A 14,614-nucleotide genomic window follows, 5' to 3' on the forward strand; every position below is an offset into this window, starting at 1 on the left:
TTGTTGCTCCTTATAGTCTCAAAGTACTATTTACTCTTAAATAATAGTTCTTTCCGTGTTGGGAGGAGAAAACTCCCCAGGCATAACAGAAGCACAATCCCTGAGCCTGCCCCTCACCCTCATCCATTTGGTTTGGCATAGCTGACTCATGCCCTGCTGGAAAGGATGGCCTGAGTACAGATCCTGAGCTATCTGGCCTAGTGAAGGAGGAGTTTTCCAGAGATTGACTGGGATGCTGGTTTGGGGGAAGGCCACAACTTAATATCACAGTTAAAGGCAAGATCAAACCCACATTCAGAACTTCAAGAACAAAAGTCTTTCTCAGGAAGAAATGACAAAGTGTTTAGCAGAAATATGCTTAGCTATCAAACTGTGGTTCTGTTGGATGCAAGGCCTCTGGAGGAAGTTCCTGATCCTTGGTAAAGGAAATGTAAATAGACAGCTTTTCATTTTCCTGAAAACAGAATAACTCATTAAGCCACAAAGAGATCTTACTAGGCCTTCTCTATTTCCAGATAACAAATGGAAAAAAATCAGCACCTTCATTATCAACTGTTATCATCCCTGCAAAAGCAAGTAAGTGGAGCTATCTGCCAGCTGGGCAACGACACAAAAAAGGTTTGAGACTTACTGCATCATAAAACTATAAAGAGAGGTTTACAGGGAGGGGGTAGATCATCGTCACAGAGACGGAGAGGTCCCAGGTGGAATCAGAACAGGATGTGCAAGTTTACTTTTCTCAAAGGCTAATTGTCCTGAGTTCTTTTGCAAGCCTTTCTGAGCCGCCATTCCCCTGACTCATTCTTTACATCATTCTAGCTTTCACTTTTCACTTTCATGCCTTGGAGAAGGAAATGGCAACCCACTCCAGTGTTCTTGCCTGGAGAATCCCAGGGACGGCAGAGCCTGGTGGGCTGCCATTTATGGGGTCGCACACGACTGAAGAGACTTAGCAGCAGCAGCAGATGGATATTACCACACCACCGCCCCGTACCTGTGTCTTTCCCCCAGTACTCTCCTGGACAGCAGTGCGGGACAGGGCAGTGGTAGCCACAAAGCAAGAGAATAATCCAGAGAAGATGTTGCTGATTCCAAAGGCGATGAATTCCTAAGAGAGAGAGAGAATGAATGGTAGTGATGCTACAAATCAAATCTTTGGAAGACTCTTGTTGAGCAAAGAGCATTAAGAAAGCAAACTCCCAAGCCCAGCCTGCCTGGGAGTCCCAGTTTAATTCTTACCATTAAAGGTGCTTGGAGACCTTGAAAGACATGTGGAAACTGGGCTCCATAAAGCCTCAGAGAGGCTTCATTGCCCTCAACTGTTCTGAAGACGGACGTATCTTTTGCTGAAATGCTTTATCTTACTTTCTGGTGAGTGGCCTATCTGCAACTCTCACATAAAATATTTTTTCTGAGGTTGGATATTTGCTAGGAAGTATATTATGATGTGGAGAATGATTATTCTGAGGGCTAATCATTTAATTGCTGTAATTGCTATGCTGTGTTTATAGACACAAACCAGACTTGCAGATTTGCAAGCAGTGGAAAATCAGCGTGGTAATGGATCAGATGCTACAAAACCCATCTTGTATCTGTTACTGGTATCCCCTGCTTTTCAAAAGTTTGCTTTACACCACTTGGCTTTTATAAAAGATCTATCTAAGTTAGTTATTGTTTTTGCCAACTCAAAGAAATCTCAAGAGAATTTTTGCTATTATGAAAAAAGGGAGAAAAATGTTTGTTTTTCTCCCGTATAAAGGCAGCAACCCGTATAAAGGCAGCATGCTCCCCAAGCAGAGAGAGTAGCAGCACTAAGCTCCTTCCTGGGAAGCTACACTCTGCATCTCAGCATCTCAGCACGGAGCCGCCATTGCTCTGAACTGTGTTTGTGAGCACCTGTTCATCTCAGTGTATTTTGTGCATCCGTTTGCAAGATGTGTCTTAAGGTAACTGCTTCTTCACTTTACTGCCATTTCAGCTTAAGAAGATTTTCATAGGAACTCTCTCTTTTGGATATGGGGGAAACCTGTAATTAATTGCACAATAAACTACCTCGGTTTAAAGTGGTCACAACTATTATCATTGATATTTGTGGCAATCTTTTGCCATATTATAGCTGCCTTTAAAAAAATTACCAGGAAAAAAAATTTTTTTTTAATTACCAGGAGATACTAGATTACATGAAGAATTCTTATTCCAACTTGCTCCTAATACATTAAGCTTAAATGTTATTTATGATCTAACTGAATTAAGTTTTTAAAAATTAGGATTACTTGGACTTTTTTCTTAAAAGGTGTGATGCATACAGCACAGGGAATATAGCCAATTATTTTCTAAGAACCATAAATGGAGAATAACTTTTAAAGCTTGTGAATTGCTATGTTGCACACCTGAAACATATAGTACTTCAGCTATACCTCAATTTAAAAAATAAATCTTTAAAAAATGTAAAATAGTTGTGATATGACATTGTGGTTATCTACCTAAAAACTGACTGGATAGTAGATGATATTATGGAATTATAGCTAGTATTTCTAAAAATATAATGGTGTATCATGCTTATGTGTTTTTTTTTACATTCTTATCTTTCAGATATATAATAAAATATGGATATATAAACAACAAAATATATTTTTAAAATGAAGTGATACAGCATGCATATTTCAAAATAACTTTAAATTAGCAGACGCAGGAGAGAAACCAACTCAGTAAAGATGGATCAGAGAAACCAATCCCTTCTTTAACAGACAACAAATTATTTCCCATATTTTCTTATTTTCAGTCCTACAAACCAGTTCAGCCAAAAGGTGACCATACCTGGTTCCCGTCAATGGTGTAATCATGCTTGATGGCGTATACTTTTCCTACAGACACTGCAATGGCATAAGCGACCACAGAGATGGAAAACGATGCAGTCAGCATCTCAGAAAACAGACTCACAGATGGCATGGCCGGAGGCAAAAACCTAGTTTTTAAATGAAAAATGCTGTGACAATTTGACTACAATGCTCTTCCCCCACCTCACCAAATGCTGCATCGACCCAGCCACAGGTCAGACATGAAAGAATTTAACCCAAGAGGACAAGAGGTACATAAGAAGGAGAAGTAGTAGCACCTGCTTTTACAATTCTGTCAGAAGTTGGTGCTCTCTCACTGGCTGATTCTTTTGTCCCCTATTGGAGAGACTGCGGATGCTGCCTTATCCACACTCTGACAAGAAAAACCTGTCGTTACTGATTTTTGAATACCACATAATCCTGTGCGGCACCATCTCACACATTAGTGTTTCTCCTCACAGTTTCATCTTAGAGGTCTTGGATGTCTTTAATATCAAAGGTCTTTGATATCTAGGATATCTTTAAAAAGATATCCTAGCCGTTAAATGAGATTTACCCTGTACAAGAAGCGGTCAGGTCTGTTACAGAGACAAAGAATGTAAGATGCTGAAACAGCGAAGTGGAAAATCCCTATCGAAGAGCCATGATACTTAAAATCTTCTTGAGTACCCCCGAAAGAGTAAATGTATATGGTTATCAGAATGCTCCATCGTCATGATATTTGTGGGATCAAACAGTTACTATTTACAAAACCAAAGCTACTCACCAACCATATAAAGAAATAAATTTACAAGTTTATAAGTACGCAATCATGCCCAAGTATGAAAATCAGGGAGGATTCCTTTCTTGATGATCATCCGTATGGCCAGTTCTCTGGCCAAAAATAATAAAAATAATAATCTTCCTGACCTACCTCATACCTGAAGCTCCTTTCATAGGAAACTACACTTTTTTTTCCCTATAGTTGGAAGTGGTAATGTAGAAATAAGGTTCTTATAGAAATCCATAGAAATCTAGAACCTGCTAATATCTTAATATTATCCAAAGTATTATCCTAAATCTACTATCCTAGAAATTGTTGAATCTACCTTTCTCTCTTTGTTGATTAGGGAACTGAGGCCCAGAAGAGTGAAGTATTTAGTAGGTCCGAGTGTGAATGTTAGATATTAGATGATTTCCTGAGTAGCCAGATCTGCTTTGCCCTCTTAGAGCCTGCTGGTTAAGAAAAAGAGTTAGTGAGAGAATAGGGGGCCCTGGTTTGGGTGAATCCCAGTGGAATGCTCAGAAGCTGACCACACTTGGAGAAACTGTGTATTTGGCCAAGAAAGGCAGTAGGGGAGTAGGGCAAGTGGTTATGGTTTGGGGCACGGTGTCACTAGACACTGAGCAATACTGACTTATGGCACTGACTCTCAATGGAATTAAAGAAAACTGCCAGTAATGGCTATGCTTTTACTCCCTTCTTGGGGGATTGACATGGGGAGGAGATGAAGAGGTGGGCAGGCACAATCTATATTTTGTTTTATTTTGTTTTGTTTTGGCCGTGCCACACAGCATGTGGCACCTTAGTTTCCTGGCCAGGCATAGAACCCACGCCCCCTGCATTGAAAGTGAGGAGTCTTAACCATTTGGACTGTCAGGAAGTTCCACAACCATTCTTTTTGGTCCTCTTTCTTTCATCCTACTCATCTCATGCTCCTTTCCTTGTCCTTTTCCAATCTCTCCACATCATGGTTTCTTTTTCAGTTTTTGTTAATGTTATTATACTTATTTCTGGGGTATCAAAAAGCTGAACAAGACAAGTGAGATCACTACCCTGTGGAAGAGCTTATATATATCCTGGGGGCCAGGCAGGTGAGGCAGACGGACCAATCACAACAGGTGGTCTGTCAGAGCATTCAACTTGACTAACCCAACAGCAAGAGGCCAGAGATCCATTTTCAGCAGGAGAGCATCCAGGAAATCTCTTGATAGGGCCAGAAAGGATCACTTGTGGCAGCAAAAAGCAGTGCCCAAAATCTAGTAATAGAACCTGGACTTAGGGGGCAGGGCATTTGCCATGGACCTCCTCCAAGAGTTACACCTTAGGAAACCTGACAACGTGGATCTATAAAATATATTTTTAATGTAGCTGTTTGTAACTACTCAAATAATCTAGTTGTTAGGGTGAAAACACTGTAACTCAAGCAGCCACACTGTATATTTTTATTACTAAATTTATACCAGCATTAGGATTCACTATCAAAATGTTGATCCTCTAATGTAAAGTTTCCCAAACTTACCTAGTCATTAGAATCATGTGAAGCCCCTTTGAAAAATATTAATTAGGTTCAGGATGAGAACCAGGAAGGAATTTGTGTTAACAAGGCCTTGTGTGATTCTTAGAAAAAAGTGAGTTTGTGAAACACTCTAATGGATGATACATAAATTAAGCCCCATGTAGCCAGTTGTAACTTTTCTTTCCTGTTTTTTAATAGATTGGAAGAAATCATGCAATTAATCTAATGTCATGGCAGCAGTTCCCTGTGGAATAAGCCCTGGGGCTGGGCTGGGCGGTGGAATTTCTATTAAGAGCATGAAAAACACAGTGTTAAGGTCCCTCAGCTAGTATTTAATGGAAGGGAAACCAGTACTTGTCATCTAATAGCAAGTCTAGTCATGAATGCTGTAAGTTAATGTTATAAATCTAATAAACATTTGTGTTTCTTTTTCACTGTCATATGATCAAATTATGCTATAGGGCCCTTGGTCCACTCTACACTTTATGAGGGAGGGATCTCACTGGTGTTTTACAAGAAGCTGAAGTTGAGATTTCAGTGATTTGTCACTATCTTTGTGTCGCTGGCTCGGATGGTAAAGAATCAGCCTGCAACGCAGGAGACCTGGGTTTGATCCCCGGATCAGGAAGATCCCCTGGAGAAGGGAATGGCAACCCACTCCAGTATTCTTGCCTGGAGACCTCTATGGACAGAGGAGCCTGGTGGACTACAATCACAGGGTCACAAAGAGTCAGACACAACTGAACGGCTAACACTTACACTGTAGGAGAACCCCCCTCCGCCCCAGGGCCACAGAACTAGATGACAGAGGACAGACTCTTAGTTCCTTACTCTTTTAATTCACCAAATTGCCAAAATATCAAACCTTCCTTAAAGATCATGCATTTTATTTATAGGAACAAATGATATAATTATTATCTTAAGCTGATTATATGGAAGAGAATTTAGGCCAGATCTCCCTTTTTCTTTAAGCAGATTGTTCTCGGTACAATAAGCGTTACACACCATGATTCTGCTTATACGGTAATTGCATATGTGAGTTTAAATCAGGAGTCTGGAGTTAACCGTGCATGTCCTGCCATGTTTTAAGAATGTAAAGAAAAAGAAAGAGCATATAGTGCTGCTTTTAAACAAATGCCTTGATCTTTACCTGATAGTTTGCACAAATGGGATATTTCTTTAAGATCATACACATGAGACTATTGAAGGATCAGCAGTGAAATGAAGCTTGTTTCATTTAAATAGGAAGTACTGACAATGTGTTATTAATGCCTAAGAGGAACTCCATACTCACCCACTTGGGATGGATTTAACAATACCAGCATTATAGTTTTTTTCCAGGTCAACTCCATATGAAATAGCAGTAGCTGCTATTGTCTGAAATAAAAGAAAAGAGGTTTTAAAAAAGTTCATTTGAATAGTTCCTTTCTTACAAAGCTAATTAATGCTGAATTTTCTAATTACACATTCTACTTACCACAATCACTTCTATAGGAATAGGGACTGGGATTTTGTGTTTAAATCGATCATTTAATTCCTTAACTGCCATACAGATGATAATGGTGAGTAATCCAGCAATGAAATCAGCAAGATTAGTGTTACCAATATTTTGAAAAATCTCAATCAGTGTCTGTAAAAAAAAAATTTTATATACCTCCTGTATGAAAAATCATATCATATCATCAAATAAGAATTGCATGTAAAATTAAAAAATTTTTAATTTGTGTTTGTTAATACAAACACCATTAACGTCCAACCCTTGCAATATAAATACCGAGTTGCTAATGATGGTTAACTTGGAGTGGCAAAAGTATGGGTGATTTCCGCTTTCTTATTTTAGTTTATCTGTATTTTTTACAATAAAAATGAGATCTTTTAAAAGAAAGTATATCATTATATACTGTCTTTTGCTGGCAGAAAAGCTTTAAAATTTTATACCTTAAGTAGCTTCATAGGTGCTACTAAGTGACCTAATTTTCATCATGTTATATGTATTATTGAGATTAAAAACAGAAATCAAAAGTCCTGGTTAACCAATATTTTAGGTAAAATTCTTCACTAAACATGAATGATACAGATGTTAATAAAAATTCCTAAAATTCTTCATATGTAGATACATATGGACTCATCCATTCCTTATGGCAAAGAAAAGCTATTGAATTAATATACAGGTCAAGTAGAAATTTTTGGAAATTAATTTGGTACTTAGTTCAAACTTGAACTATGATCATTTAAATAAAACTAACTCTTTAAAAAAAAAAAAAGCAAGAGAGTTCCAGAAAAATATCTATTTCTGCTTTATTGACTATGCCAAAGCCTTTGACTGTGTAGATCACAATAAACTGTGGAAAATTCTGAAAGAGATGGGAATACCAGACCACCTGACCTGCCTCTTGAGAAACTTGTATGCAGGTCAGGAAGCAACAGTTAGAACTGGACATGGAACAACAGACTGGTTCCAAGTAGGAAAGGGAGTATGGCAAGGCTGTGTATATTGTCACCCTGCTTATTTAACTTATATGCAGAGTACATCATGAGAAACGCTGGGCTGGAAGAAACACAAGCTGGAATCAAGATTGCCGGCAGAAATATAAATATCCTCAGATATGCAGATGACACCACCCTTATGGCAGAGAGCAAAGAAGAACTAAAGAGCCTCTTGATGAAAGTGAAAGAGGAGAGTGAAAAAGTTGGCTTAAAGCTCAACATTCAGAAAACTAAGATCATGGTATCTGGTCCCATCACTTCATGGCAAATAGATGGGGAAACAGTGGAAACAGTGGCTGACTTTACTTTTGGGGGCTCCAAAATCACTGCAGATGCTGATTGCAGCCATGAAATTAAAAGATGCTTACTCCTTGGAAGGAAAGTTATGCCCAACCTAGACAGCATATTAAAGAGCAGAGACATTACTTTGTCAACAAAGGTCCATCTAGTCAAGGCTATGGTTTTTCCAGTGGTCATGTATGGATGTGAGAGTTGGACTATAAAAAAAACTGAGTACAGACTCTTGAGAGTCCCTTGGACTGCAAGGAGATCCAACCAGTCCATCCTAAAGGAGATCAGCCCTGGGTGTTCATTGGAAGGACTGATGTTGAAGCTGAAACTCTAATACTTTGGCTACCTGATGAGAAGAACTGACTCATTTGAAAAGACCCTGATGCTGGGAAAGATTGAGGGTGGGAGGAGAAGGGGACGACGGAGGATGAGATGGTTGGATGGCATCACTGACTCAATGGACATGAGTTTGGGTGGACTCCGGGAGTTGGTGATGGACAGGGAGGCCTGCTGTGCTGCAGTCCATGGGGTTGCAAAGAGTCGGACATGACTGAGCGACTGAACTGAACTGAACTCTTTCCAAGTGGACAGAAATCCAGCTCAAGAAAAACTAGTTTTGTTTTGTAAATAGGGTATTTCTGGGAATCAAGGGAGATTAGCAAGGAAGACTCTCAAGAGAGAACAATAATATCTTTGTTATAGGAACTTCCACAGAAGGCATGACTTTAGAAGGTTCTTCCAGACAAGTGAAGGTTACTTTCCTTTGAATGAGTCCTTTTATAGATATATATTTTATATGAAGATAAAAGATTACTTCAAATAATTATAACAACAATCTGGTAACAATTATGTATAGTGATCACCAAGTAATATAGGAGTCCTCTTGCCAACAACCTCATTCTTTGGAAAACATTCAAGAGTAAGGGATGAGAGGAGAAGCCACTGTGTAAGCAAAATATATTCCACCAAGTGCTTGAACTACAGTTCAAGAATCTGACTTGTGGGAAGTCTCTTGGATTTTCACTGAGTATGTTTGTCCTTGCTTTAAACCCAATACTAGCATGTTTACTCTGAACACTTTCCAGAGTCAGTAAAAATTGCTAGAGGCATATACATTGATAGTAACAAGATGAAGCCAGTGATAGCAAGGTGAAAAAGAAAACAAATCAGAAACTATACAAGCAGACACAACAACTCAAGAATTTAAGGCATTTACCATAGCAGTACAGGCTTCCCATGTAGTGCTAGTAGTAAAGAATCCGCCTGCCAATGCAGGAGACATAAGAGACGTGGGTTCAATTCCCTGGTCAGGAAGATCCTCTGGAGGAGGAAATGGCCACCCACTCCAGTATTCTTGCCTGGAGAATCCCATGGACAGAGGAGCCTGGCCGGCTATCGTCCATTAGGTCAAAAAGAGTCAGATACGACTGAAGCAACTTAGCACACTTAGGGCTGAGTACTACAGCCCTAAATAACTCGGAGTCTTGAAGGTATTGCTGTCCAGTTCTCTATATAATCAAATTTCCTGATGATGACCCTCATTAATTCATGAGTTAAACATAATACTTCAATTAACTATCTACACAATAAAGGTTTACTTTCAACGCAAGATGGAAAAATTCAAACTTAAGAACAATATGAACAACTATCCCAATCCTAATTTTCACCTTACAAAAATGATCACTATAGGATTCTCATGTAATCTATGAGACTCACTTAGACCTTCGAATAAAAAGCATCTGTGACTGTATTAAAAATGTAATATGAAAAAAATAAAATAAATGTAATGTGAGTTGCAAAAATCAAAATCAGTTTACATTACACAGTTACATCAAACAAGGCTTATGAATGTATCAGTTGCCTATATTGAATATTTATTCAGAATCTCTTATGAAAAGTTATACAAAAGAAAGCTTAATATATGTGGAAATAAAACTCACCCATATAAACTGAAGTAGTCAGACTGTATTAACACTCCAAGATACAGAAACAAGACTTAAGAAAGCACTGAAAAGTAATTCTAACTTATTAATAGTTTAATAAATTAAAGTAAAATACTAACTAAAATATGTTTAAAATATGGATACACTTATGATTCCATATTTTAGCCTAGTATTCTGACCAGGCAAATCAAGAAGATAATAAAACTTTTCAGAAATGGGTAATATTTTATTATATTTCCTACTATGCTTGGAGAATTTTAGAACCATTTCATTTAAAGAATTTCTTCCTACTGGGTGTATGAAGCCATAAGTTAAAAATTATACCTGTATTACATATGAGGAAATTCATTAGTTAACTTTTGGTGCCAAATTTATTTTAATTCATCTTGTCTCTATGAATATAACAAACCCCTTGCTGTCAGGAATTTCCTCCTACCAGAACTTCGGTGCATATATAAGATCAACCTTAAAGTGTTACTTTTGTTTTATAATGGCTTCATTTATACATACGGAAATAAGTTCTAAGTAACGAATCTGATCAAGCTTGGGGGTAGCTTTCAAAACTCTCACCATCTGGGCAGAACTTTTCAATGTGGTCTTCATTCTTGTTAGGGAAGAAATGGGGACACAGAGCCAACTTAGTCAGCAAGCAGAAAGACTTCCCTTGTCTATCAAGACGAACCATTCAGAGTGAATGGTAGGAAAACATAGCCACTTTGAAATGGACTGCATGATTTACTTACATAATTGAGTAGCTACACAGTAGCTTGAGTATCACTAATTCTGAATTCTGCCAACACCTTGTCATTTTCCTTCTGTAGCCTCTATCTTTTTTTTTTTTTTGGCCACACAGTATGTGGGATCTCAGTTTCCCAACCAGGGATAGAACCTGTGCCCTCTGAACTGGAGACATGGAATCTTAACAACTGGACCACTAGGGACATCCCTCTCTTCTGCATCCTATGCCTAGCATCTCTAGCATTTGTAAACTGAAGTTTCTATTTTTCTTTCTTTTCCATTATTTCCTCCTCCAATTATTTATATTCATCATTTCCTTTTTCTTTTTCTTTTTTGAGAGAGGAGCAGGCAGATGATCCAAAGCACAAGTTTATAACAAAAGGGATGTTAACTTCATTCCAGGGAAATCTATCTTACAACAATCTTACAATCTTTCCTGGAGGAATCCACAGATGCCCTGCATTTGTTGAAGGATTCTTTCATGAATAATCACAACTGGTAATATCATGAGCAGAATTCTCTGTTCAGGTACTGAGAGGCTCTTTCAACTCTTATGCAATTATTTCCAGACCTGCTGTTTCTTCTTTTTTCAGAAAAGCAAGCTTATATTCACCCTCACACAAGGATGACTGAAGTATCTTTATCCAACTTGGCTGACCTGGGAGGAATGGCTTGCAGAATTCTCTAACACATTCTAACCTGAGGCTTCAAGAATAATGTTCAACACAACATAAGGCACATAATAGTTTAATAATTATTTTTGACCTTGTTCTATCTAGCATTTCCTAGTTTACTTTGGTCTCTGTTGAAAGTGGAGTTATTTGCAGCAAGCTCTATCTTAAACATGTCCTAAGAGACCAGAAAAAACTGTGAAATTTCATTCCCCCCATCTTCAGAAGTCCAACAGTGACCAAGGACCCAGATTACCTATCAGGCTAGGCCTCCTGTCATCTGTGAGGATGCAGGCCTAGCAATATTCATACAAGGAGGTGAGCACACTCAGTCAGGGGTGTCTTGGTGGATTCAGGAGTCAGTGGGTTTGTACAAGGAGTGAAAAGTCCCTGGCACATGGCAGGTTTCAATAAATACTTATTGAAAAGATGAATGGATGACAATAAAGGGATAAATGAATGAACAGTTGATAGAGAAAGTAAGAAAGCAAAAAACAAACAACAACAAAAACCGCAGTGCATAAGCACTGCAAAAGTGAGAGAACCTGTCAGAAAAAGGCAGTGAGATGATCTCAAAGCAAACCTAGGACTTGGTAGGGAAAAAGAAGTCGAATATGACATGCCCAGAATCACATCACATTTAATCATAGGATCATAAGTGGTAGACCCAAGACTCCGAAGTTCATAGTCTTAATCACTATGTTAAACTGCCTCCTCTACCTCGTCCTGGGCTTCTCTAATGGCTCAGCAGGTAAAGAATCCACCTGCAATGCAGGAGTGGAGAAGGCAACGGCACCCCACTCCAGTACTCTTGCCTGGAAAATCCCATGGATGGAGGAGCCTGGTGGGCTGCAGTCCATGGGGTCGCACAGAGTCGGACACGACTGAGCAACTTCACTTTCACTTTTCACTTTCATGCATTGGAGAAGGAAATGGCAACCCACTTCAGTGTTCTTGCCTGGAGAATCCCAGGGATGGGGGAGCCTGGTGGGCTGCTGTCTATGGGGTCACACAGAGTCGGACACGACTGAAGCGACTTGGCAGCAGCAGCAATGCAGGAGACACAGGAGATGCAGGTTTGATCCCTGGATTGGGATGATCCTCTGGAGGAAGAAATGGCAACCCACTCTAGTATTCTTGCCTAGGAAATCCCATGGACTGAGGAGCCTGGTGAGCTATAGTCCAAAGGGTTACAGAAAGTCAGGGATAATTGAGCTATTGGGCAAGTATGCATCTAGTCCCACTGCTCAGCATAGTATCTGGCTCATAATAGACACTTGGTAATATTGTTGAATGGATAAAGTAATGCTAATGTTTAATGGAACTATGGCAATGCTGCAAACTTCAGCAAACCCTTGACCACCTCACAATTTTTAGATAGGTATGCACAGCCTTACCTCATTTTAAAAGAAATTAAAGGTCATTAGAATACACGGGTCATTAAAGGACTCCATTCTTAATGCTAGCTCATTGTATTTAGTATCATTCTCCCCAAGCTAGAGTGACATCATGTTACTATTATCACCATTTTTCAAGCATTGATAATATGCCCTATATAGAACACATATTTAGATCCAAGAACTTTTTCAAATCTAATTAGTGTGAAATACATCCTTCTTTTGCATCTCTTTTGCATGTTGAATCATCTCTGAATCTAACGTTCCTTTTCATCTATAATTGCTGGGACATTTACATTATGCATTTTATGGACTCTCAGAGTTAAAAAAGGCTTTAGAGATACATCTCCAATCATTTCATTTTATAAATAAAAAAGAAAAGAAGTCTTGAGATGTGAAATAATAAATAATTTCACCTTAGTTCCCCAACCAGAGATTGTACCCACCTCCCCTGCAGTATAAGCAGAGTCTTAACCTATGGACTGCCGGAAATCCCCTCAAAATAACACTGTTTTTTTGAGTACTTTGTTATTCACCAGCCCTTAGGGCATGGGCTTCTCATACAGCCTTATTTAACTTAATTTGTAGATATTATTACCAACTCCATTTTGCAGGGAAGGAAGCAGAGGCATAGCAATTTGCTCATGCAATAGAGCAAATAATAAATAACAGAGTCAGGATATATGTGAATCTTGGTCATCCAAACTGAGTTTTCAGCCACTATTCTACACCCTGTGTCCAAAGTCACTTCGCTTGTCAGAGGCAAGGTTGAGAATGGAACTCAAGTGTGCTGCCTCCCAAACCCGTCTTCAGTATAAAACTTTGCTTTTATTAATACTTTGAAGATTGATGACACTTCTGAAACCATACTGACCCACTGAAAACAAGAATTTGCAAACTCTGCCTTCTTCAGCGGGACTCCTGCTTCTTCCAGAGAAGAATGTTTCCAATGGCTCCCAAAGCGTGACATGGAGGAGCTTATACTCTCCAGACTCAGGTTCAATAGGAAAAGTGAGCCATCCCTGGAGGGAAGCAACACTTACATAGATGATGGAGAGAATTCCATTATAGTTTTTGGTTGAAACATTGAGGACAATCTTTAGCTGTGAGACCAATACTTGGAAGGCAGCAGCTGTTGTGAATCCACCAACCAAAGGATCTGCCAGATACCTCACTATGAATCCAATCTGCAAACCTCCAAATATCAACTAGAACAAGAAGGAAGGAAAAATTAAATGCTTGCCTGGGAGAAGGACCAACACTTTTGAACTGTTAATGAATTAAGCTTAATACCAACTAAAACTCTGGCCCTATCTCTCCCATCCACCATTCTAAGATTTGAAAAACATGTGTAGATAGATAATAAGAAAATTCCATGTACGTTTTTTTCCTGTGACTTGTAGGTTTCATGGCTCCAGTGACCAGAATATTTTTTGTCTCTTTATGGGTTCTGGCACAACTCCCTTCTCCTATTCTCATTCTAATCACACATGTTTCTCTGTCTTATTTTTTATGTCTCTGATTTTGATGATTAAGTGAGCCTTCATAAGTGGAGGCTTGCTGACTATTTTCGCATCTGACCTAAAACAGTATAAAAAATAGCTTTGAGAGTCTTAAATTGATTTGTTTTGCTTTTAAGTGAAAGTTAAGCCCATATGCTTAACAGTTCTTTCAGATACAAATCCTGCCAACCTCTATATCGCTTGAAAGCCCATTACCTGTATGATTCCAACCAAAAGAGTAAGGGTGCTCGCAATCAATACTCTTGCTGCATCTCTAGCTGCAAAGTCTATTAGGGTGGTATTCAGTGCAGTTCTGTTACTGCTGGATACGAGAAAGTGTTCATCGGGGGCCATGCTCAGAACAACAGATCCCACCATTAAACTGACCACTGGGAAAGGTCCTGGGGGAAAAAAATCATTATCAATTAATAATTATTAATCACTTGTAAATCAACTATACTTCCATAAA

The 14,614-nt window shown here is 38.8% G+C and overlaps 1 protein-coding gene across 1 annotated transcript in view; it reads right to left on the bottom strand.

Moving 5' to 3' along the window:
* Nucleotides 1-14,614, bottom strand: part of SLC26A4 (solute carrier family 26 member 4) — a 57,625-nt gene that overhangs the window by 27,567 nt on the left and 15,444 nt on the right. Inside the window, exons 4-9 of the mRNA XM_018047525.1 lie at nucleotides 14,362-14,546; nucleotides 13,687-13,851; nucleotides 6,594-6,746; nucleotides 6,411-6,493; nucleotides 2,818-2,965; nucleotides 995-1,108 (exon numbers count right to left, since the gene is read on the bottom strand). Coding sequence (XP_017903014.1) covers nucleotides 995-1,108; nucleotides 2,818-2,965; nucleotides 6,411-6,493; nucleotides 6,594-6,746; nucleotides 13,687-13,851; nucleotides 14,362-14,546 — 848 coding nt within the window. The remainder of the gene's footprint in view (nucleotides 1-994; nucleotides 1,109-2,817; nucleotides 2,966-6,410; nucleotides 6,494-6,593; nucleotides 6,747-13,686; nucleotides 13,852-14,361; nucleotides 14,547-14,614) is intronic.

This window comes from Capra hircus, chromosome 4 (genome assembly GCF_001704415.2).
Source record: "Capra hircus breed San Clemente chromosome 4, ASM170441v1, whole genome shotgun sequence".
NCBI lineage: Eukaryota > Metazoa > Chordata > Mammalia > Artiodactyla > Bovidae > Capra > Capra hircus.